At 48.2% G+C, this 23528-nt stretch overlaps 2 protein-coding genes across 3 annotated transcripts in view; one reads left to right on the top strand and one right to left on the bottom strand.

Moving 5' to 3' along the window:
- The window catches only part of RUVBL2 (RuvB like AAA ATPase 2), a 166162-nt gene that overhangs the window by 31400 nt on the left and 111234 nt on the right, over positions 1 to 23528 (bottom strand). The gene's annotated exons all lie outside the window — the stretch shown is intronic.
- NR1H2 (nuclear receptor subfamily 1 group H member 2) lies at positions 839 to 23277 on the top strand. Of its 2 annotated transcripts, none has more exons than XM_081166631.1 (10): positions 839 to 997; positions 3395 to 3527; positions 5480 to 5557; positions 5754 to 5873; positions 7017 to 7286; positions 10539 to 10783; positions 15699 to 15878; positions 18398 to 18497; positions 21190 to 21398; positions 22624 to 23277. In XM_081166631.1, exons 3-10 carry the CDS (start codon positions 5518 to 5520, stop codon positions 22768 to 22770), a joined length of 1311 nt encoding a protein of 436 aa, XP_081022757.1. In that variant the 5' UTR covers positions 839 to 997; positions 3395 to 3527; positions 5480 to 5517; the 3' UTR covers positions 22771 to 23277. The 2 variants fall into 2 exon arrangements, with proteins under 2 accessions (XP_081022757.1, XP_081022756.1); XM_081166630.1 differs by having other exon boundaries at positions 5751 to 5873.

Below are 23528 nucleotides of genomic sequence, written 5' to 3'. Positions count from 1 at the left end.
AATAAGATAAAATCTGATGTTGCTCACTGAGGGCTTAGTAAGAGAAAGGATTGTAATAACAATAAAGCTTCTGGAAGACTTTTTGCACCATTAGGTGAGTGTGAAAGACCAAACTGAACTGGAGAGAAGAGTTTTGATCTTTATTAAATCCTTCTTTTCTTCCGGGGAGCTCAGGCTTGCATGCATCGCTCTTCCCCACCTCATTTTATCCACACAGTAAGTAACCCCTGAGGGTGTCAGGGGACTCAGCTGTTTTTGCACAAAAGCAGGAACCACGAAGTTGAAATTTCAGCAGCATAACCCGTAATAGTCCATAATATATTTTTTTCTCCCCATAATGGTGCCTATTCTTGAAGAGGGTGAATTGCTATTTACTATTATTATGAATTTTTATACCACTGAATGCCAAAATAGGCTTCTAGACAGTTTTACGAGGAGAAAAAGCAGTTACACAAACAAGGGACACGCACACATTTAAAACACACTGAATCCTGAGAACTGTAGTTTAGCCCCGTCCCAGAGCTACAAATCCCAACGCCTTCAAACTACATTTCCCAGGATTCTTTGGGAGCAAGCCGTTCGCTTGCAAGGTTATGTTGTGCGCGCAGTTACACAGCCAGCGTTTTTTGGAGACGGATCCACGTGAAATCCTCGACATTATCATAGGGAGCCACCGAATCGCCGCTTTCCTGCGTGATTGGGGGAAAAAATATGCAATGGCCCTTCAGGATTGCGACTTGCTCCCAATACTACTGCGCACCCGAGGAGCTCTCCTCTCCCTCTCCGGGATATTACGGTGCGCGCAGACCACGGCTCCTTGCGCTGGCTGGGAAGGTGGGGAGGTGCCTGCCGGAGAAGGGGTGGTTTCCCAGGCTGGAAAGGGAAGTGACGCCTAGCAAGGGTTCCCGGAAGCGCCTTGATCCTGTGTGCGAGACAGTGTTTTCACTTTTTTTTGGATACCCAAGCGGAGAGGTTGCAGGACAGCCTGAAAAGACAGGTAAAAGTCGGGGCTGCGACGCACGAGAGGTGGCCGCGAGGTCCCGGGACGGATCCGTGGGGAGGGGGTGGGATCGGGGCCGCCGGACACGCACACCCGCAAGTGCGTGGGTCTCCCCCGCGAGAAAGTGCCAACATCTGGCGAAGAGAGAACCCCCCCTTTTCACCCACCCCCGCACCCCGGGGGCTCGGCGCGGGCAGTCGATCTCAGCGGTTTGCTGCGCCATCGCTTGCAAGGTTTGCTCGGAGGCAACTTCCGCCGTGTCCAGAGGGGCTTTATACTTAGGATCGCAGACTCGCTGAGCGGGGCGAGCGCTGAGGGTCCCTAATTATGGCACTTGCGCAGCAAGGATCTCGGGCATAGGCGTAGTCGGGATTTATGTTAGGGGGCGGCAGGACACCCACCTGTCATCATCATCTGGCTCTGCCCAGCAGATTCGGAATGTTGTTTTGACTTACTTTCTTTTGACCCTAAGCGCTCAGAAAAATCTGTCAAAACCTTCCTACAATTTCTACTTTTTATTTACTAGATTTACCCCCCCCCCCCAGCTATCCCCAGGGGTGGGGGATGCCTCACTTCCAAGGAGGGTAATGGCATCTGGGGGAGAATAGGCTTCGCCTTTTCAGTTTGATCTGCAAGAGACCACCTGCCCCTGTTTGAGACCCCACCACCACCAGCAAGCACACTGAGGAAGTGAAAAGAAGAGACATCAATTTGTTGTTGTTGTTGTTGTCTAGTCGTGTCCAACTCATCGTGACCCTGTGGACCAGAGCACACCAGGCACTCCTGTCTTCCACTGCCTCCCGCAGTTTGGTCAAACTCATGTTTGTAGCTTTGAGAACACTGTCCAACCATCTTGTCCTCTGTCGTCCCCTTCTCCTTGTGCCCTCCATCTTTCCCAACATCAGGGTCTTTTCCAGGGAGTCTTCTCTTCTCATGAGGTGGCCAAAGTATTGGAGCCTCAGCTTCAGGATCTGTCCTTCCAGTGAGCACTCAGGGCTGATTTCCTTATAAGTCCTCAAAGGCCCTGGAGAGAGACAGAGTGTTGCTGTGGGGAATGGCAGAGCCTTTGAAAGCTATGCCAAGGGTTATAGGCAATTGGAACCTGCTCTGGTTTGTGGCGTTGGAACAAAATGCCATGCTGAGTAGCAGCTCAGTGGTGAAGAGGCTGAGCAAAGGATCTGGGAGTTCCTGCTTCGAGTCTTGCCTCTGCCACAAAGCCGCTTTACGCAAGCCCCCTCCATCTGGAATACTGGGTGTGGGTTGGAAGGAATAAGTCGGGAACTGCAACACCGTGTTGCAGTGTGAAGTACAACTTTTGTCCAGGATGTCGGCTATCTTCCAGGATAATAAATTGAACGCCCTCACCCCAACATTTGTCCCTTCAACACACCCCAGCCAGTCAGCATTTCGCAGCCATTGAGCACGCACAGTCTTCGTTGGCCTGTTGTGATTTTTCCCCCTTCTAAAGATGTTCCTAAAGGTAAAGGTAAAGGGACCCCTAACCATTAGGTCCAGTCGTGACTGTCTCTGGGGGTGCGGCACTCATCTCGCTTTATTGGCCGAGGGAGCCGGCGTACAGCTTCCGGGTCATGTGGCCAGCATGACTAAGCTGCTTCTTGCGAACCAGAGCAGCGCATGGAAACGCCATTTACCTTCCCCCCCAGAGCGGTACCTATTTATCTACTTGCACTTTGACATGCTTTCGAACTTCTAGGTTGGCAGGAGCAGGGACTGAGAAACGGGCGCTCACCCCGTCGCGGGGATTCGAACCACCAACCTTCTGATCGGCTAGTCCTAGGCTCTGTGGTTTAACCCACAGCACCACCCGTGTCCCAAAGATGTTCCTGCACTTCTGCAAAGCTTGGAATTCCCTTAAATTTACTCATACCTCCCTCTTCTGCCATTTTGACTCACCTCTGAACTCACAGGGGATGGCGATAGTATTGCTGAGTTTCCTTACAGCTGGGGTAGCCAACTTTGTGCCCTCCAGGTGGCTCCGATCAGTCTCAGCCAGCATGACCAGTGGGCAGGGATGATGGGAGTTGTAGTTCAGAAACAGCTGGCATGTACCATATTTGCAACCCCTGCCTTGTGCATATTTCTTGAGATTGTCGGGATCTCCATAGCTAGCTCAGAACTTTGTGTACGTCGTTTAACATTGCCCATAGCATGAGGCTCTCAATCCCAAGGTTGTGGGTTTGAGCCCTACATTGGGCAAAAAGATTGCCGCATCGCAGGGAGTTGGACCAGATGACCCTTTTTTCGGAAAATGTAAATGGCTAGTGTGTCAAACTGGAGGAGGAAGAGGGAATTTCCCTCTTTCATCCATCATGTGTAGAACGCATGGGAGCATGAGGGGGATATGTTGATACCTGTCTCCTCTTTCCCTTTCAGGTTGCATCCTGCCCCCAGGTCCTGCCCCCTGTTTGGCTGACTGCCCCTCCTCCCCACTGCTGTGCTTCTGCCCCATAAGCCCTGCCATGTGGCTGTCAAATAGCTGAGTCTCTTCCCCACTGTGGGGAGAAAGGTGAGTTTTAAGGGCAAGTCTGTATTTTCTCCTTGTACGTGGGGAAAAGTGGGTGGGAAATGTTTCAATGTGTGTGTGTGTGTGTCACAGAGAGAACACACATGTGTGTGTATATATCAGTGAAAAGCTGTAAAAGATGTGAGTGAAACAGTAGGAGAGAGGAAACTTCATGGGCAGGGAAATATGGAACCAAAAGGCAGTCAGAGCAATCCTAACTATAGAAAGGTGGTGTATCTCAGGCCAGTGTAAGTTAACCTGTTGCAAATTCTGTTCAGGAACCTCTGGGGTGGAGGCTGCTGCCAGCTGAGCCAGCAGGCAAGTGTGGACTCAGGCGTTGAGGATTGGGTCCTTTTAGGTTGCATGGCCAAGTTGAACAGGCGTTAAGTCTCTCCTTGCATTGCCTCATCCCCACAACGCCTCTGGAACACCCCTTTTCGGGGACTCACAAAGTTGCAATGGAGTGAGGGACTTACGATTCAGCTGGACTCTGGCTCAGCCGGAAAAGCCCAAGGTTTTCCGAATCCAAACTCGTTTAATCTCAGCTAAGAAAAGAGAAGTAGAACGAAAGGATGGGCAAGTTGCATAGTTGTTGGGTACAGAGAGGTCAAAATGATCACCTCTCTTCCCTTATAAATAATATACCTTCTGACGTTGTGCTGACCATTTTGGGGAGAAGGCTCCAGAAGTGTGTGAAGAGCGTAAGGAGAGCTTTGCCTCTGAGAAGCCCATGATTCAACCATCACAGCTCAGAGAAGTAAATTTGCTTGCCATGAATTTGTGCAAATCCGCTTTTAGAGCTGTCTAAACTAGTAGCCGTCTTTGCATCTTGACGCAGCAGCCTCCCTCCCTTCATTTTAGGAGAAGTTGAATGCAGAAGTACCTTCTTTAATCCCTCTTGAATCGATGGTTTTTAAAGTACGTAGGGTGACCCAGAGTTTGAATTTATGGGTGATGGACATCAGCATGGCAGGAGATAGGACTGGCCCTACCATTGGGCAGAGAAATATGGCCTCAGGTGGCTTCTTTTGGATGTCATGTAAAGGTAGCAAATGTATTGTTGTGCTTTTTGCTCCCAGGCAGAAGCCCCTATGGGGTTTTCTGCCTCAGGTATCTAATAATTTGGCCAGCCTTGGGCTGCTGTGGCCTTTGACTCAGAGATGGAAGTTGGTTTAATTTCCTGTGCCGCTTCAGGCAGCAAAATGCCTTGGGTTGGCCCTCATAGGAGCTAGCAGGTGTAGGCCAGAAGAGGCCCTTCGTTCCCTCCTTGAACGTAGGAAGATAACGGGAAGCAGGTGCTGTATTTGGACGGCTCTTTTGCCACCCTTCAGAAATAAATGGCAGGAGGACCAAATTGCAGCACCCCCAAATTTTCCCCATCAAGTTAAATCACCTCCTCCCTGCCCCCGACCCTCCAAGATGCAACATGAGGAAATGCTGCTTTTCTCCCTTTTCCATGGAAATGGAGGAGAAATGAGGAAGCAGGCATTGGAAGCCTACATTGGCACTATCCGTTTTTAAAAGTGTCGTGGCACATTAAACAGCCTTGGGTTTCCCCACAAAGAACTCTGAGAACTGTGGTTTTGCTAAGGGGAGTGAAAATGGTTAGGAGACCCCCTATTGCCCTCCCCTCCCGCAGATACAATTCCCAGAATTCCCTATAAAGAGAGACTTGAGTATTAAACCACTCGAGAAATTTGAGCTCTGAGGAGGGGAATTGGGGGTTGCTCAAGAGTTACACCACCTTTGTGAAACTTTGCTGGTTAACTCTTGCTAAAGAGAGGTGCAGAAGGTCTCTGGTTCAGGAGGACTGGGGATCTCCCCTACTTGAAAGCCCAGAGAGTTGCTGTCGGTCAGAGCAGAATACACTGAGGTAGATGGACCTGTGGTTTAACTTGGTATATAGCCGTTTCTTAAATTGGCTGATCTGCCTCTGTTTGTCTGCCTGATTCCAGGGCTGGCTATGCAATGCTGCTGTGGCTGACACCCTGAGATGGCCAAAACGGGCACCAATGAACTTCAGTTACCACTGGGTAAGCCGCTTTCTAAAACCTACTTACCACTTGCCTACCCCTCCCCACCGCCAAACAGCCCACTACTACTGAATGGACAATGGGCTTTTTAAAGAAAACAATATAACTCTGGTTTTTCTTCACTTCCTTGCCTCATTCTCCATTGCTATTCTTTCTCTCACCCCCCCAAAAAAACCACACACCACACCCACAGAAGATGGGGAGCCCGCTTCTCAGGTCAAAGACGAGTGGTCAAAGGAAAAGCCAGAGTCTCAGAGCACTGTGAAAATCGAGGTGGTTTGCACAGACGATGGAGAGAGCTCTACGCACAGTGCGGGTGAGTTTGAGAAGAATGTAGACGGCTTTGTATTTCTTTAATTGAATTTTTTTGGCTGTTGATTCCTGCGTTGAATTGCAGGGGGTTGGACGAGATGATCCTTCCAACTATGTAGTTCTATGATTCTGTGGCCCTGCTGTTCCTTAAGGCCTTTACAAATGTGGGTTTAAAAATCGCTGTGGCAGCAAATAATAATGCCAGCGGCTTTTTACTTCAGCCTCCGGTTCTGAAGTTGGCTTGTTGGAACCAAACATAGCAATAATAATGATAAATAATGATAATTTTATTGTTTATACCCCGCCCATCCACATGGGTTTTCCCAGCCCCTCTGGGCGGCTACCCGCGGAATAATAAAAACATGATAAAACATCAAACATTAAAAGACTTCCTTAAACAGGACTGCCTTCAGATGTACAGTGGTACCTTGGGTTACATACGCTTCAGGTTACATACGCTTCAGGTTACAGACTCCGCTAACCCAGAAATAGTGCTTCAGGTTAAGAACTTTGCTTCAGGATGAGAACAGAAATCGTGCTCCAACGGCGCGGCGGCAGCAGGAGGCCCCATTAGCTAAAGTGGTGCTTCAGGTTAAGAACAGTTTCAGGTTAAGTACGGACCTCCGGAACGAATTAAGTACTTAACCCGAGGTACCACTATATCCTAAAAGTCAGATAGTTGTTTATTTCCTTGACATCTGAAGGGAGGGTGTTCCACAGGGGAAGCCACCACTACTAAGAAGGCCCTCTGCCTGGTTAATGTTAACCACGGTTTCCTGGGTCAGACAACAACAAAACTGTGGTTAGTGAAAGTCCTTAAAATCCACCCTCCATCCATGTGGGAGGAGGAAGGCAACAGGTGAGCCTGTGTGGAGGTGAGGCTGGCTCACAACTCCATTAATAAACCAAGAATGGGGAGCCTGCAGCCCTCCAGTTGGTGCCAGGCTACAGCTCGCATCATCATCCCTGGCCATGCCGGCAGGGACTTATGGGAGCAGAAGTTGAGCAACATCTGCAAGGCCACAGGTTCCCTGCTCCTGTGCCAGATCATAGTATAGCATGGTGCCCAATGCGGACATCATAACCAAGAAGCCGGGGGGGGGGCGGGTCACAGTCTTCTCTTAAGCCACTTTTCTTCCCCCTGCAGCTGAGGAGCCGACCCGGAAGCGCAAGAAGGGCCCTGCCCCCAAGATGCTGGGTGATGAAGTGTGCAGCGTGTGCGGGGACAAAGCCTCGGGATTCCACTACAACGTCCTCAGCTGCGAGGGTTGCAAGGGCTTCTTCCGGCGCAGCGTCATCAAGGGGGCGCAGTATACCTGCAAGGGCAGCGGGCAGTGCCACATGGACATGTACATGCGCCGGAAGTGCCAGGAGTGCCGTCTGAAGAAGTGCCGGCAGGCGGGCATGCGAGAGGAATGTGAGTAGTCGGCAAGAAGAGGCACGGCTGAGATCTGGCTTGGGCGAAAGGGGCAAAAATGGAATTTGTTGGCTTGCTTTGTTTTCTTTTTTAAGCAGGCCCAGGGAGGAAGCCTGCCGGACTCCAACTCCCATCAGCCCCAGCCAGCATGGATAATGGGAGTTGGAGTCCAGCAAAATCTGGAGGGCCAGAGGTTCCCCAGCCCTGTTTTAAATATTTGATATCCCACCTTTCCACTGCTGTAGACTTCAGCGTAGTTTACAACTTCCAGATTATTATTATTATTATTATTATTATTATTATTACAATTTATATACCACCCTTCATCAAAAGATCCCAGGGTTATGTACAACAGAACATCAGTAATAAAAACATAAAAAACCATTATGGCAGACAGACAAATAATAAAATAGTTACCGTATTTTTCGCTCTATAATACACACCTGACCATAAGACGCACCTAGTTTTTAGAGGAGGAAAACAAGGGGAAAAAATATTCTGAATCAAATGTTGTTGAAGAGGCTTTGCGCGGTTATCCCTGAAGCCAGAACAGCAAGAGGGATTGCTGCGCAGCTCTCCCTCTTGCTGTTCTGGCTTCAGCGATAGCCGCACAGCCTGCATTCACTCCATAAGACACACACACATTTCCCCTTACTTTTTAGGAGGGAAAAGGTGCGTCTTATAGAGCGAAAAATACGATAATAACAGTCCTCTTCCCCCACACTTTCACAGGCCATCAGATTATTTAATAGCCATAGACCTGGGCAAAGAGGAATGTTTTTGCCTGGCCCCTAAAGACATGTAATTCTGGCACCAGACGAGCTTCTCTGTGGAGAGCATTCCGCAGTCAGGGAGCCACCACAGAAAAGGCCTGTTCTCTTGTTGCCACCCTCCAAACCTCTCTGCAGTGGGGGACATAGAGAAGGGCCTCAGATGACTGGCACACGGTCCGGTTCAGTTTGTATGGGAAGAGGTGATACTTAAGATATCCTTAAGGTTAAGGGCTGTATCCAAGCTTAGCCATTATCAGAGCCATTCAAGTAAATCAGCGTTATTATTAGGTTTGTATCCCACCTTTCCTCCCCAAGGAGCCCAGGGCGGCAAACAGATGCTCAATTGTAAAACAATTAAAACATTCTAAAAACAATCACAATTGGAAAACATCCCAAAGCAGTTAATGGTTAAAAATGTGCTTCCGTCCAACAATCTTGGGGTTGCTAGGAACAGTATTCCTCAGCCACCAAACGCCTGGGTAAACAGGAATGTTTTCAGATTCCTCCCGAAAGTGAATAATGATGGAGACAGGCGCAACTCACCAGAGAGGGCATTCCACAAGTAGGGGGCCACCATTGAAAGGCCCTGTTGTGTGCCTAATTGGACAGCGAACAAGGCGCACGTGACAAACTTAGGTCCATTAACTTCAGTAGTTTCTGCTCTGAGTAGAACTTGGTTCGATACGACGCTAAGATTGCAAGCACTGGTTGTCAGTAACTCCTGGCAACTCTTGTTCTTGTTCTGACCCTCCCCTGCTTGTGTTCCCTCCAGAGAGAGGGAGACAGGGGTTTATGGCATTACGCAATGCTGTCACCCAACATAACTGGGGGGTGGGATGGGGGTTCAGTGAGCCCCTGACCTCCTCCGCAGTTGAGGAGAGAGATGGGAGTTCATCTTCCTTGTGTTACATCTCAGATGCTCAGAAAGCAGGAAGAAGTCCCACAGCTCTCCGAAGATCAGTGCAACATGAGGGAGAACTGCTGCCATTCATCTGTGGTTGTGAAACTAGCCCGTCCTCACAGACTCTGCCTTTCCTAAGCCCAGGGGAAGGGGTGGGGCTGCGCTCTCGTTGGAGCGAAATTGCATCTGTAGATCCTTGATCCCAGCAATACATTATACAGTGGAACCTTAGGTTACAGACGCTTCAGTTTACAGACTCTGCTAACCCAGAAATAGTACCTCGGGTTAAGGATTTTACCTCAGGATGAGAACAGAAATTGTGTAGTGGCAGCACAGCGGCAGTGGGAGGCTCCATTAGCTAAAGTGGTACCTCAAGTTAAGAACAGTTTCAGGTTAAGAATGGGCCTCCAGAACAAATTAAGTTCTTAACCCAAGGTACCACTGTAAACTGCTGGCGACAAACAACTTATAAAAAAAAGAAAAAAGATTTAAAACAGGCTTCCTCAAATTTGGCCCTCCAGATGTTTTGAGACTACAGTTCCCCTCATCCCTGACCACTGGTCCTGCTAGCTAGGGATCATGGGAGTTAAGCCAAAAACATCTGGAGGGCCGAGTTTGAGAAAGCCTGATTTAAAATAATACAGAGCAGGGAGGGGGGAATCTGTAACCCTCCAGATATGTCGCTAAACTACAACTCCCATCAGGTGCGCCGGCTTGCCCCCACAGCAGGGGATCCCCAAGGCTGTGCGGCGTGCTACATGGAACTTTGTGGGTGCCCGGCCCCTCTTGGAAAATTTGTGGGTGACCGGGCACCTATGGCTCCCATCATCCCTGAAAATTGGCCATGCTGGCTGGGGCACATGGGATCTGGAGTCTGAGCCACACAGAAACCAGCAATTTGGTTACCAAAATAACTCACTTCTAAAGGCAGTTCATGTTAATTAGAAAGTTGGACAAATAGGGAAGGTGCGTCATTGTGTCTAAATGTTAGTAATGGTTGCAGGAGGCAAAGTTCAGAGAGGCATTTCACAGCCAGGGACTTCAGAGGTTGAGTCAGAGGATTGGGGATGCTGATAATAATAATTTTTAATAATAATAATAAATTTTATTTATACCCCGCCCTCCCCAGCCAAGACCGGGCTCAGGGTAGCTAACAATGAATAATAAAAACAAGTTGATTAAAATACAACTTAAAAAACAAGATTAAAATACAACATTAAAATGCAGCCACTTTACAGGAGGAGAAAGGAAAAAAGAAAGGGGGAGGGAATCAAACTGGTTCTCAGCCAAAGGCCAGGCGGAACAACTCTTGTCTTACAGGCCCTGCGGAAAGAAATCAGATCCCGCAGGGCCCTGGTCTCATGAGACAGCGTTCCACCAGGCCGGAGCTATTGTTGAGAAGGCCCTGGCTCTGGTTGAGGCTAATCATATTCCTTAGGGCCCGGGAGCTCTAGGGTGTTGCTATTTATGGACCTTAAGGTCCTCCGTGGGGCATACCGGGATGTAGCAGGAACAACTGAGATGTCTCTCTGTGATTCCACCCGATCTCAATAACTCCTCCCCTCTCCTTCTCTCTAGGTGTTTTGTCGGAAGAGCAGATCCGTAAGAAGAAGATCCGTAAACAGCAGGAGGGAGAAGGGGCGTCGGGAGGCGAGGGGGGCGGTGGCGAGGTTCTTCGAGTACCGCCTCTGCCCTGCGACCCCTCCTTGCCCCAGCCCGAACCAGCTCCCCTCACGCCCCAGCAGGAGGGCATGATCCGGCAGCTGGTAGCAGCGCAACAGCAGTGCAACAAGAGGAGCTTCAGTGACCAGCCCAAAGTCACGGTAATCGAAGACGATATTAGCAATGGGAGTGTTGTTGTTGTTTAGTCGTTTAGTCATGTCAGACTCTTCGTGACCCCATGGACCAGAGCACACCAGGCACTCCTGTCTTCCACTTCCTCTCGCAGTTTCGTCAAACTCATGCTGGTAGCTTCGAGAACACTGTCCAACCATCTCATCCTCTGTCGTCCCCTTCTCCTTGTGCCCTCCATCTTTCCTAACATCAGGGTTTTTTCCAGGGAGTCTTCTTTTCTCATGAGGTGGCCAAAGTATTGGAGTCTCAGCTTCAGGATTTGTCCTTCCAGTGAGCCCTCAGGGCTGATTACCTTAAGAACGGAGAGGTTTGATCTTGCAGTCCATGGGACTCTCAAGAGTCTCCTCCAGCACCATAATTCAAAAGCACCAATTCTTCAGCAATGGGAGTATGGGCGTGCAAATTATGTGAAGTTCAGCTCTTGTTCATATCACGTCCCAGCTCTGATGCTCCAGAAATGCCTGACTTTATTAGATAGATAGATGATAGATAGATAGATAGATAGATAGATAGATAGATAGATAGATAGATAGATAGATAGATAGATTTATTACGGTCAGAGACCAGCTTATAAAACACACTTGGGGGTACAATCCCAGAAGGAAAACAAACATTTAAAACAATGTATAACAATAAATTTAAAATTTATAAATGTGATAAGCTTATAGACACTTAAAACTTTAAGATAAGCTACCACAGAGAGATGGCCCAGAGTTACCCATGGAACCAGGTTTGGGGATTTTCTTAACGAACTAGTTTGAGTTAGGGATGGTCTGCGCCTACAGATCTGTACACAGAATCTGGTGACCATCCGGGCCGTCTTATGATCTTTGCCTAACAGGAAAAGGTCAAATTTTTGCTTTTCCGGGAGGTCTGCAAGCCTCACCAGCAAGGGATCAATGGTCTCAGTATGTGCCTCTTCATAAAAGGGACGTCTAAAGAACAAGTGCTCTGGGCTTCCTATATCCGCCAATAAACAGGTGCAAAGTCTCTGAGCATATGGGGCTTTTTAAAAGGATCCTTCCAGGACCGGCGAGGGCAGAGCCGAGCTTCTGGCGAGTGTAAAAGCCCTTCTTGCATTTTTGGATACGAGAAAGAAGAGATATGCTGACAGTGCGGCTATATATCTCTCGATTTCTCCAATTTTATAGTTGGGGCACCTTGAGCAGTCCTGTTGTCTCTCGGTGTCTGTGATTCTTTGCCTGGCCGTAGCTTTTGCCTGGCCCAACCCCAGACTTAGAAGGGCTTGAACCTTTCTTTATTATTTCTAGCCTGGTTCTGCTCTTGAAACCTTGAACGTTGCACTTGACTCCTTCATGTAAGCCTTGTAAGGTACACTACTAAGCCCCACTGCATCTTCCAGAGAGCCCCAGAGTCCTGAGAAAGTGGAGGCCGCTATATGCTGTTCCAGGGGCTTCTTCCAGTAGCTGAATGCAACACTAAACCATGGTTGCTTCTCAGCCTTTTGGCTAAGGTCAAGCCTGGGTACGAGTTGAGGTTTTCAGGACTAGCTGCAACAGGACTTGAAGTGTGCGCACACACACCATCCTCTGGGACATCCACAAAGAGGAGATTAACCACCGTTTAGTGTTATATTTAAACCCTAAACAGCAGTTAGCCTTAACTATAGTCTGTGAAAACAAGCCAACTTCATAAACCATGGTTTGCAGCAGATTTTGTTTCCACTAACCATAGTTACGGCTAACCATGGCTTGTCTTTGTTTGGACATCGCTGCAAGCTGTAGTTAGTCTAAAATGGGGGCAAAAGCTTCCGGACAACTCCTTTTGGCTACTCTGGACAAAATGGGGGAGCACGCAAATTTGAGGCTCATTGTGGCTTATCCCCATAACTTGCAAATGCAACCTCTGTGTCAGTCTGGGACAGGAACATGGCTTATACGCTTATACTAGTCAGGGGAAGATTGAGGTTAGTTCGGAAGCCTTCATAAATTGAGAGGACAGGGGCAGTACAGTGGACGCTTGAGTTGTGAACGTGATCCGTGTGTCTGCGCACGCGCGGGTTGCGATTCGGTGCTTCTGTGCATGCGCGACTGCCGAAACCCGGAAGTAACCCATTCCGGTACTTCCAGGTTTCGGCGGTCCGTAACCCAAAAAAATGCAACCTAAAGTGTCTGTAACCCGAGGTATGACTATATAAGCACTCAAAGCTGCATTTCATGCTTCCTGTCACGCATACATGCCCACACTGATCCCTGGCTATAAGGATCCCTTTCTCCATATGCATGTGCCTTCCCATAGACAAGGCTTGTATTCTACAACTTGCCTGGTTGCCACAAATTCCCATGCAGGTGCATGAGAATGACTCCCATCACCTCATTGTTTCTGTGCTTTCTGCAGCACAAGGCAAGTCTCTTTCTCCCCAGCCAGCCCAGAAATTTAGCAGACTGGTCCCAGCAAAGGAAAAATGGATACAAAAACTTGTGGAATGTGCAGAAATGGCAACTCTTACCAGAAGAATAAGAAATCAAGATAACAAACTTTTTATAAAAAGAATGGAATTGGTTTATTGAATATTTGCAGATAAATTGTAAACAGATAAGAACACTGGCAGGATGACAGTATTGTGATAACCTGCAGTTTCTTAGGGGTATACAGTGGTGCCTCTGGTTGCGAAAGGGATCCGTTCCGGAGCGCCGTTCGCAACATGAGCAGAACGCAACCCGCATCTGTGCGTGCCGCGATTCGCCACTTCTGCGCATGCGCGTGACGTCATTTTGAGCGTCTGCACATGCGCAAGCGGTGAAACCCAGAAATAACCCTTTCCGGTACTTCCGGGTTGCTGCGGGACGCAACCTGAAAAGATTTAACCTGAAGCAAACGTAACAAGAGGTATGACTGTATATTTAAAGAGGATGAAGAAATGAGCAAATGAAGTTAATTTGGATATGCAAAAGGTATTAAAAATAAATTTAAGGAACTGCAGAAAGAGGGGGAAGGAAGTCAAGTTTTGAAATGTCAAAATGATTGTAAAATCAGTGAAACGTATAAACCTGAAAAGTATAAAAAAGAAATTTAGCAGGCTGAAAGAAAGGGGATGAATCACTCTATTCCTCCCTGCTCCACTAGTCAGCTTGGTGGAAAGCCAATTCTTTTATTTTATTTTTAACCAGCCTGCTAAGAGACTAGTCGCCTGCATTTCCATGCCGGTTGCTGAGCTGGCGGTTTCTTCTTCTCCACAGTCAGCATGGAAGTGCAGCAACAAACATCTATACATTGCTGGCTTGTAACTTCTGTGGTTTTATTTCTAAGGCTGCCGCCCATCTCCCAGATGCTCCCGTACACCCTGTCTGTGGAATGTCCCCCTTTCCCCAATTGTTTCCCCTTTTCCAGCTCCAACTACAATGCATTCTTCCCTGCAAATCCCGTCGCCTGTCCCAGGGCAGACTCCCGCCCCCTCATTGCTCCCCAACACATGATGACTGGTACTTTTAAATTGCCTGCACCAAAGCAAGCTTATAAAAGAGTTGGGGGGGGGGAGAGAATGAGAAGCAGACACTTCTCTGTTTCCCAGCAGCCCTTTCTGCCCCGTACTTTTGCAAAGAAAGTGGAGAGGGCTGTCAGGGTGGGGAAGCCTTCTGGCAATGGGAGCAGGGCTGTGAGTTTCAAGGGGGGCGGATCTGGGCTCAGGAACACGTCATCCTTCGTTAAAGGATGGATGCAGGAGCATGTGGCAAACATGTCAACTTCCGCACCCATTTTCACTGGTTCTAGAGACATCGGAATGGGCTCTGTAGCTGGTCTTCCTTACCCCAACACAACACAAATAAACGTGTTCAAATGGGAATACAGTGGTACCTCGGGTTAAGTACTTAATTCGTTCCGGGGTCCGTTCTTAACCTGAAACTGTTCTTAACCTGAAGCACCACTTTCATTAATGGGGCCTCCCGCTGCCACCGCACGATTTCTGTTCTCATCCTGAAGCAAAGTTCTTAACCTGAGGTAATATTTATGGGTTAGCGGAGTCTGTAACCTGAAATGTATGTAACCTGAAGCATATGTAACCCGAGGTACCACTGTAAAAGGCATGTCCTTCAGAGACGGGCCCGACTACTGAACCAGACCAGTATCCCTATTTCCTATCTTGAACCAAGATGCTTATTTATCCTGATAACAAGAAACAAAAACAAACCTTGAATTGGCCTGCCCTGCTCAATCTGCCTTGATAGGTTAGTTAAACAAGTGATGTACACAGCAAGTGCCGTGTTTAACATTGACTCACACCTGAGCTTACTAGACATATAGAACATCTCACATAATTTTGGGGGTCCTTGGAGCCAGGATGTTTAAGTTTGTTTAATCTGTTTTTACCCCTGATTTCCCTCCCATTTCAATCCTCTTCCTCTGCCGCCACCCCCCATCACAAAAGATGTTTTCTTGACTCAAGAATCATAAAATCATAGAACTCTAGATCATCTTGTCCAAACCTCTGCGGTGCAGGAATATGCAGCTGTTCCTTATGGGTATTGAACCGGCAGCCTTGACGTTATCAGCGCCACGCTCTAACCAGCTGAGCTATCCAGGCCCTGTTCAATGTACTCAGAATGGGTACATTTTGCTGGATGTGTGGGGAGAGTCATGGTAATCCTGGTGGTTAAGAAGAATAACCAGGGGAGAGTTGGAGAGGATGGGTTTCTGGATCTTGTTTGGAAGGGATCCAGGCTCTTGTCTTCTTGATTCCCACCCCCCTTGTCGATCATAGAGGTGAGAGATTTGGAGAGCAGTTTGGGGGTAAGGCTTAGGATTGCATCGGTGAAACCTGTGCATTGTTAAGGGTCTCCTGCCCTGAACCGACCTCATTTTTCTCCTTCTCTCTCCTTCCATGTTTCTCCTCCTGCCCCTGCCTGTCTGCCTGCTACTCACCAGCCCTGGCCTATGGGCAGCGATCCCAACAGCCGAGAAGCACGGCAACAGCGCTTCGCCCATTTCACAGAGCTGGCCATCATCTCGGTGCAGGAGATTGTGGACTTTGCCAAGCAGGTTCCTGGCTTCCTACAGCTGTCGCGGGAGGACCAGATTGCGCTGCTCAAAGCCTCCACCATCGAGGTGAGCAAGAGCGGGGGTAGAGCGTCTCCTGCTTCTCCCGACTCGTCGCTTACAAATTATATGGCTGCGATCCTAACCGTATCTGCTCAGAAGTAAGTCCTGCTGAATTCACTGGGGTCTGCTCCCAGGTAAGTGGAGTCAGGACTGCAGCATTAGCATCTGAAGCCAGATAGAAACATTGCTTCTGGTCCTGGAAGTTGTGGTTCTCTTTACCTAGCTAAAGAGGCTTGGAAGAACCGGCAGATCCCACAGCAGTGAAGAACCAGGAAGTAGAATCTTGGTAGGGGAGCCAGTGATTTTAATGCCAAAGTCTGCAGCTTCAGTTCCCGGCATTTGCCGGTAAAAAGGGCGGCTTAATCGATTGTGTGAATGAGTTTCCTGACTTAAACCCTGGAGAGTCACTGCAATCCAACAAGATGCTATGGGGACAAATCTTCTGCTTTTAATATATAATAATAATAGTAGTAGTAGTAGTAGTAGTAGTAGTAGTAGTAGTAATTTATTATTTATACCCCGCTCATCTGGCTGGGCTTCCCCAGCCACTCTGGGCGGCTTCCAACCAAATATTAAAATACAGTAATACATCTAACATTAAAAGCTTCCCTAAACAGGGCTGCCTTCAGATGTCTTCTAAAAGTTTGGTAGTTGTTGATCTCTTTGACATCTGGTTGAAGGCGTTCCACAGGGCGGGCACCACTACCGAGAAGGCCCTCTGCCTGGTTCCCTGTAACTTGGCTTCTTGCGGCGAGGGAACCGCCAGAAGGCCCTCGGCACTGGACCTCAGTGTCCAGGTAGAACGATGCGGGTGGAGACGCTCCTTCAAATATATGCAGCAGTCTCCTTTATTCCTAATCCAGTGGCAGCAGGCCTGCTGCTTCCAGAGACAAACAAGGCCTGAAATTCTACTGTGAAAGCAACTTGAGGGTAATTGCAGTGTGTGGGAGAAAAATGAGCGCAAAACAAGAGGCTGGATTTCTCACTGGTGATGGTTTTAGATTTAGCATGATGTAGGTTGGTATGCTCACGTGACTGAATCCGGGGGTGGAGGTGGGCGTCGAAAGCCAGCATTTCAGGGAGAATGGTTCTGTCTTAGCGCTAAAATGTTAGCTTTCCAAATGCACTGATTTATTTTATTTTTTTTATTTTGGTGGAGCACAATTCAGTCCAATGAATCTGAAGTGGTACAGTCCCCACATGTGTTTACCGGCTCAGTGAATGTCTTAAAGTTATTGTGGGAACAGAATTCCTGGATCTAGATTTGCACTAAACCATAGTTTAGCATGACAAGGATAAACTTCACTGGATCTGGAATCTATGAGGTCCCCCTTCACCCCTCCTCCTCCGGAACAGCCACAAAGAGGAGTTTAGAAGCCATTGCTTCTGCTTTTGCTAAACCACAGTGTCATGCTGGCCCAAACAGTACAGTAGTACCTCAGGTTAAGTACTTAATTAATTCCGGAGGTCCGTACTTAACCTGAAACTGTTCTTAACCTGAAGCACCGCTTTAGCTAATGGGGCCTCCCGCTGCCACCGTGCCGCCGGAGCACGATTTCTGTTCTCATCCTGAAGCAAAGTTCTTAACCTGAGGTACTATTTCTGGGTTAACAGAGTCTGTAACCTGAAGCGTATGTAACCCGAGGTAGCACTGTAATGAATAATAATTTCGATTTGTTTGAAAGAAGCCAGATTCAAACTGTAGTTAACATTAACCACAATATAGGGTTAGGATGGCACAATAAACTGTAGCTGTGAAAAACAGGAGCTTCCCAACTCCTTGCATCTGCACTAGAGGATTGCCATGCTAAACAGTGGTCTAACGCCGCCAGTGTGAATCATTGTTTGTGTTTCATATATATTTCCACTGTTCTTATTGTGTTGATTCCAGACTGAGATGGTGGAACACAGGTCCCATTGAATCAATTAAAATCAAGTCATTACTAACGTAGTTCCCACTGAAATAAATGGGACCAAAGTTTCACTAACTCAAGCCACCTTCACACCTTACCTTGAAGGGACTATGATACCACTTGCAAAAGTCATGGCTTCCCGCATAGGATTCTGGGAGCTGTAGTTTGTAAAGGGTGCTGAGGGTTGTTAGGAGACCTCCATTCCCCTCACAGAGCTACAGTTCTCAAGAGCAGTTTAACCATCAATCCCACTTACCAGGGAACTGACTCTACTTTGGGATCCCAGGTGGTTGTTGGACTACAACTCCCATCATCCCTAGCTGGAAAGACCAGCGGTCATGGATGATGGGTGTTGTAGTTCAAGAACATCTGAGGACACAAGGTTGAGAAAGGCTGCTCTCGCCACTTCATCACACTGGCTTTCTGTCAGAAATGTGGGAAACGATGAAGGAAGGAAGAGAATGGGTTTAACTTAGGGCAGGAAAGGGGGGGGAAAGGTGCCTGGAACTTATGTGGCCTAGTCAGTTAGACCATATATGTCTGTACCATGTACGCTGGACAGTTTTTTCCCAAGAGAGGGGTACAACTTCACCCCCTGCCCTGCCTCCACAGATCATGCTTTTGGAGACGGCAAGACGCTACAACCACGAGACCCAGTGTATCACGTTTCTTAAGGATTTCACCTACAGCAAGGACGACTTTCACCGTGCAGGTGAGGTGGGAAAGGAGAGGAGAGAAGGTCTGTGTGGGCTGTGAGGGGCTCCTTCCAGAAAATTCTTCCCCTTGGAGTGGCAGGCCAGAAGAATACCAAGAACCAGGAAGGAAGATCAATACCTTTTGAGGCTGTATGTAAGCGTTTCTGTCCTACTTCACAGATAAAGGACACACCCAGACCTCAGGTCAGATTAAGCTCACACCGACAAATTCTGTTTTTGTGTGTTGCTGTGTCAAGCTCTCTCCAGAACAGCTGCCTCTGCTCAAGAAAGAGCTTCTTTCTAAAGAAAAGTATGTTGCACCTTTTGCTTTTTGCCCTTGTTTTTACCTTGCCAGGGGGTCATAAATAAGCACAGCGAGGGATTGGGGAACCCCAGCAGTTGCCTCACCCAGGCTCTTGCCACACACAAGGCTCATTCCTCTCGCTAGATGTGGAAATGACAGGGCATCGCAGCACCCAGCATGTCTGAACAGAGTTGCAGCTCCCCTCCCAAAAGAATCTCCTTGCTAGCACTGATTTTGCAGTGAGATTAGCAAAGCTTTGGCAGACTCTGCCCAAGTACAGAAGTCATATCTTGAATGGAAAGGTAGCAGGTGCATTTTTTCTTCTTTCAGTTTTTTGGGGTAGATTTGAAAGTTGAAGGGTTTTTTTGTATGGGTGGGGGGCAGTGGGACTTCTTTTGTTTTTCTAAGAAGGCAGTTTGAGGATTTTCATATGCATTCAAGGTTACACATTTGTCTGGCCTGGAGCATCAAGAGTTGGTCTGCTTTTCAGGTGATTCACACCATTAATTCCTTTGCATATCAACAATTATCTACTTGCAAGTCAGGTGAAAGGACAGCCTAAGGATGGCTGTGTTGCCATGGCATGTCTGACAAGAGTTTACATTCCTTTTTAGCCTTCTTTCTTTCTGCAGCAGTGAGCCTGACAAGGGGGCAGTACCACTAAGAGATCTGGAATCCAGTCGGTTTCCTTACTAGGGTTGATTTGAGTTCATCTCGTATTTTGTATTTTTTTAAAGCAAATAAAGGGTGTGTCTATCTCAGACCCTCTGGCTGGGCTTCTCTCTGTTCTGCCTGTTCAATGTGCAGTTTGTTATGCATCACACTCTGAGGAGGTCCTTTTCTGCCAGAGGGAAACAAATATGTAAATATGGCTTCACAATCTCCATGTTTCCTGTCTCTGCTTGTAGTTTGTTTCTGGCAAGGATTTGCTTGCACTGCTTTCCCAGGTGTTTCCCAGGCACAAGTCTGGCTTCATCTGCACTATACATTTAAAGCAGTATCATACTACTTTAAACAGTCTCTCCCCAAGGAATCCTGGGAAGTCTAGTCCTGAGAGTTGTTCGGAGACCCTCTACTCCCCTCACAGAGCTACAATTCCTAGAGTGGTTTAACCACCAATCCCAGGGAACTCTAGGAATTGTAGCTCTGTGAGGCGCTTCCCTTACTACTGCTTTTCTTTATCCCAGAGCCAGCAAAGTGCCATGCTCGGGACTTTGTGCAGGGCTTTTCGGGTGCTGCTGATCAGCAGTGCCTTTTCTGCAGTGGCTCCCATTTGTGGAATGCTCTCCCCAGGGAGGTTCAGCTGGCGCCTTCATTATGCAGTCGTACCTTGGATCCCAAACGCCTTGCAAGTCGAATGTTTTGGCTCCTGAATGCTACAAACCTGGAAGTGACTGTTCTGGTTTGTGAAGTATTTTTGGAAGCTGAACGTCCAACGGGGCTTCCACAGCTTCCAATCAGAAGCCACAGTTTGGTTTCCAAATGTTTTGGAAGTCAAGCGGACTTCCGGAATGGATTCCGTTCAACTTCCAAGGTACGACTGTACACCTTAAGGCGCCAGGCAAAAGCATTCCTCTTCAGGCAGGCCTTCTCCTTCTCCTTCTCCTCCTCCTCCTTCGCCTTCTTATTCCTACCCCACCCATCTGGCTGGGTTCCCTGTAGCTTCACTTCTTGCCGTGAGGGAACCAGGCAGAAGGCCCTCAGAGCTAGATCTCCGTGTCTGGGCTGAACGATGGGGGTAGAGATGCCCCTTCAGGTATACAGGCCCTGATTGACAACCCATGCTCTTTTAAATGTGTTGTGGGAGAGGGGGTTACAGTCAAAACTCAGTTTTCGAACGTCTCGGCTGCCAAACGTTTCACAAGCCAAACGCCGAAAACCTGGAAGCGAATGCTTCCATTTTTGAACAGCTTCCAAAGCACGTTTCTCAATTTTCCCCATTGAACTTGCTGACAGCCTTTGATCCTTGGTTTTCAAACGTTTCGGAAGTTGAACGGATTTCCGGAACGGGTTGCGTTCGAAAACCGAGGTTACACTGTATTGGTTTGTTTTTGTTATTCTTGTATATATTTCGTGTTTTTTATATTGTAATTTTATGTGGTGAACTGCCCTGCGATCTATGGATGAAGGGCAGTGTACAAATTTAATCAACAACAACAACAACACCGCCTTTAGTCCCAGTCATGTCTTTACCTGCCTCACACCTGACGGTGACATCAGCTATAGACCAGGGGGCTGTGGCTCAGTCAGAATGGCTTTGCAGGCGAATTGGGGACGAGTGGTGGGCCTAATTTGGCCTGGTGAAACCAGAGGACAATATATGTCTCTGTGTGGGCATGAGTGAGGTGAGTTCTCTTTCCCTGACACTCCAGCTTCTGTTTCCTTCCTCCTCGTTTTACCATCAGGTCTGCAGGTGGAGTTCATCAACCCCATCTTCGAGTTCTCTCGGGCCATGCGGCAGCTGCAGCTGGACGATGCCGAATACGCCCTCCTCATCGCTATCAACATCTTCTCAGCCGACCGGCCCAACGTGCAGGACCACGGCCTGGTGGAAGCTCTGCAACAGCCCTACATCGAGGCTCTCAGCTCTTATATCCGCCTCCACCGCCCACAGGTGTCCGGGGGGCGTGGGGGAGTGGGGCAATGAATGCGCAGGGTGGGTGGTGAAGTCGCTGTGATGGGAAATCGTTTGAGCAGGCGAAGAGGCAAAAAATATTTGGACGCCTCACAGAATTTGTACTTGGGCTGCGGCCAAGCGCTGGTGAGACACCCGCTAGTTCCCCTGCTGGGTTCAAGAGAGAGTCCTAATCCTGAAACCTTTACGTCTCCTGCACAGTGGGAAGAAAGAAACCAGAGAAAAGGAATAGTAAGGAATGGAAAATAGCATTGGGCCCTAAAATTGAGGTTACAGGGGAATAGGAGGAGGAGCTGCCTTGATGCACTGGTCCATTTAGCTGAGTACAGTGGTACCTCGGGCTACATACGCTTCAGGTTACATACGCTTCAGGTTACAGACTCCGCTAACCCAGAAATAGTACCTCAGGTTAAGAACTTTGCTTCAGGATGAGAACAGAAATTGTGCTCCGGCAGCGCGGCAGCAGCAGGAGGCCCCATTAGCTAAAGTGGTGCTTTAGGTTAAGAACAGTTTCAGGTTAAGAACGGACCTCCGGAACGAATTAAGTACTTAACCTGAGGTACCACTGTACTGTCTATTCTGACCGGCGTCAGCTCTCAAGGGTTCCAGAAGGGAGCTTTTCTAAGCCCTGCCTGAGGGGGAATGAACCTGAAATAATAATAATAATAATAATAATAATTATTATTATTATTATTATTATTATTATTATTATTATTATTATTATTTATTTACACCCCACCCATCTGGCTGGGTTTCCCCAGACACTCTGGGCGGCTCCCAACAGAACATCAAAAACACGATAAAACATCAAACATTAAAAACTACCCTAAACAGTTACAGATCGGAAGCACACGAAAGCTCATACCAAGAACTAACTTAGTTGGTCTTTAAGGTGCTACTGGAAGGATTTTTTTTATTTTTACCCTAAACAGGGCTGCCTTCAGATGTCTTCTAAAAGTCAGGTAGTTGTTTATTTCCTTGACATCTGATGGGAGGGCGCCACCACCGAGAAGGTCCTCTGCCTGGTTCCCTGTAACCTCACTTCTCGCAGTGAGGGAACAGCCAGAAGGCCCTCAGAGCTGGACCTCGGTGTCCCTATTATATCTCCAGCCACTAGGTGTCTTAGATAGCCCTTCCAATAGCAAACGTGAGTGGCGGGGTGCCTGACCAACCCTCGTGTTTCCCCCTCCTCTGGCTTTTTCAGGACCACCTGATGTTTCCGCGCATGTTGATGAAACTGGTCAGCCTACGGACCTTGAGCAGCGTGCACTCTGAGCAGGTCTTCGCTTTGCGTCTTCAAGACAAGAAACTTCCGCCGCTTCTCTCTGAGATCTGGGATGTACACGAGTAGACATTTTTTTTGGGGGGGAGGGGACAGATGGGGGAGCGTACAGACGTCTCTCCTCCTCTCTCTCTCTGTTTCTCTTTTTCTCTCTTAACGCACGTACTCCTTTTCTTGGAATCCTTCTACGGACTCTTTTGAACCTCAGCATTAGGACTTGTAACTGATGGACTCATCCCACCAGAGGAACTGCATCAAGGGGGTTACTAAGCACTTTTTTCCCGTTTCGCCCCCTCCCCAACCCCCATCTACTTGTACTTCCTACAGAGCTTGCCTCCCCCGCTTCTGGTTTTGGGGAGGTGTCGGTCACATTTGTGCTTCTGGGGTGCGTAGGGGAAAGATGCAAGGGGACTGCCCCCTCCCCACAAAGACTCATTTCTCCTGCTCTTGAAGAATGAACACACACACACCCGCCCTACGTGACATTCTAGGTGTGCCCCACTGGGGAGGGGGTGGCCTGGTATGGGGGGCTATGCCCAGAAAAAATAAAAAATAAATCCGATCATGACAAACCAAGCATCTGGCCTGGTGTTGACGGTATGTGTGAATGGAAAGAGATTAATAATAATATTTTTACTGTTTGCACCCTGCTCACCTGGCTGTGCTGCCCCAGCCACTCTAGGCAGCTTCTAACACATATAAAAATGTAACATCAAACATTAAAAACTTCCTGATACAGGGCTGCCTTCAGGTGTCTTCTAAAGCTTGTGTAGTTCTTTATCTCCTTGACATCTGATGGAAGGGTGTTTCAACAGGGCGGGTGCCAC

This window comes from Podarcis bocagei (assembly GCF_964188305.1).
Source record: "Podarcis bocagei genome assembly, chromosome: 13".
NCBI classification, from domain to species: Eukaryota; Metazoa; Chordata; class Lepidosauria; order Squamata; family Lacertidae; genus Podarcis; species Podarcis bocagei.
Note: the sequence above shows the minus strand (reverse complement) of the source record. Positions and strands in the feature narration are given on the sequence as shown.

What these genes read in the sequence shown, in the direction of transcription:
- NR1H2 (XM_081166630.1), top strand. Translation starts at nt 5,518, where the DNA reads ATGGCCAAAACGGGCACCAATGAACTTCAGTTACCACTGG. An exon ending in TGAACTTCAGTTACCACTGG is followed by an intron (nt 5,558 to 5,750) that starts GTAAGCCGCTTT and finishes CCACACCCACAG; the next exon opens with AAGATGGGGAGCCCGCTTCT. An exon ending in TCAAAGCCTCCACCATCGAG is followed by an intron (nt 15,879 to 18,397) that starts GTGAGCAAGAGC and finishes CTGCCTCCACAG; the next exon opens with ATCATGCTTTTGGAGACGGC.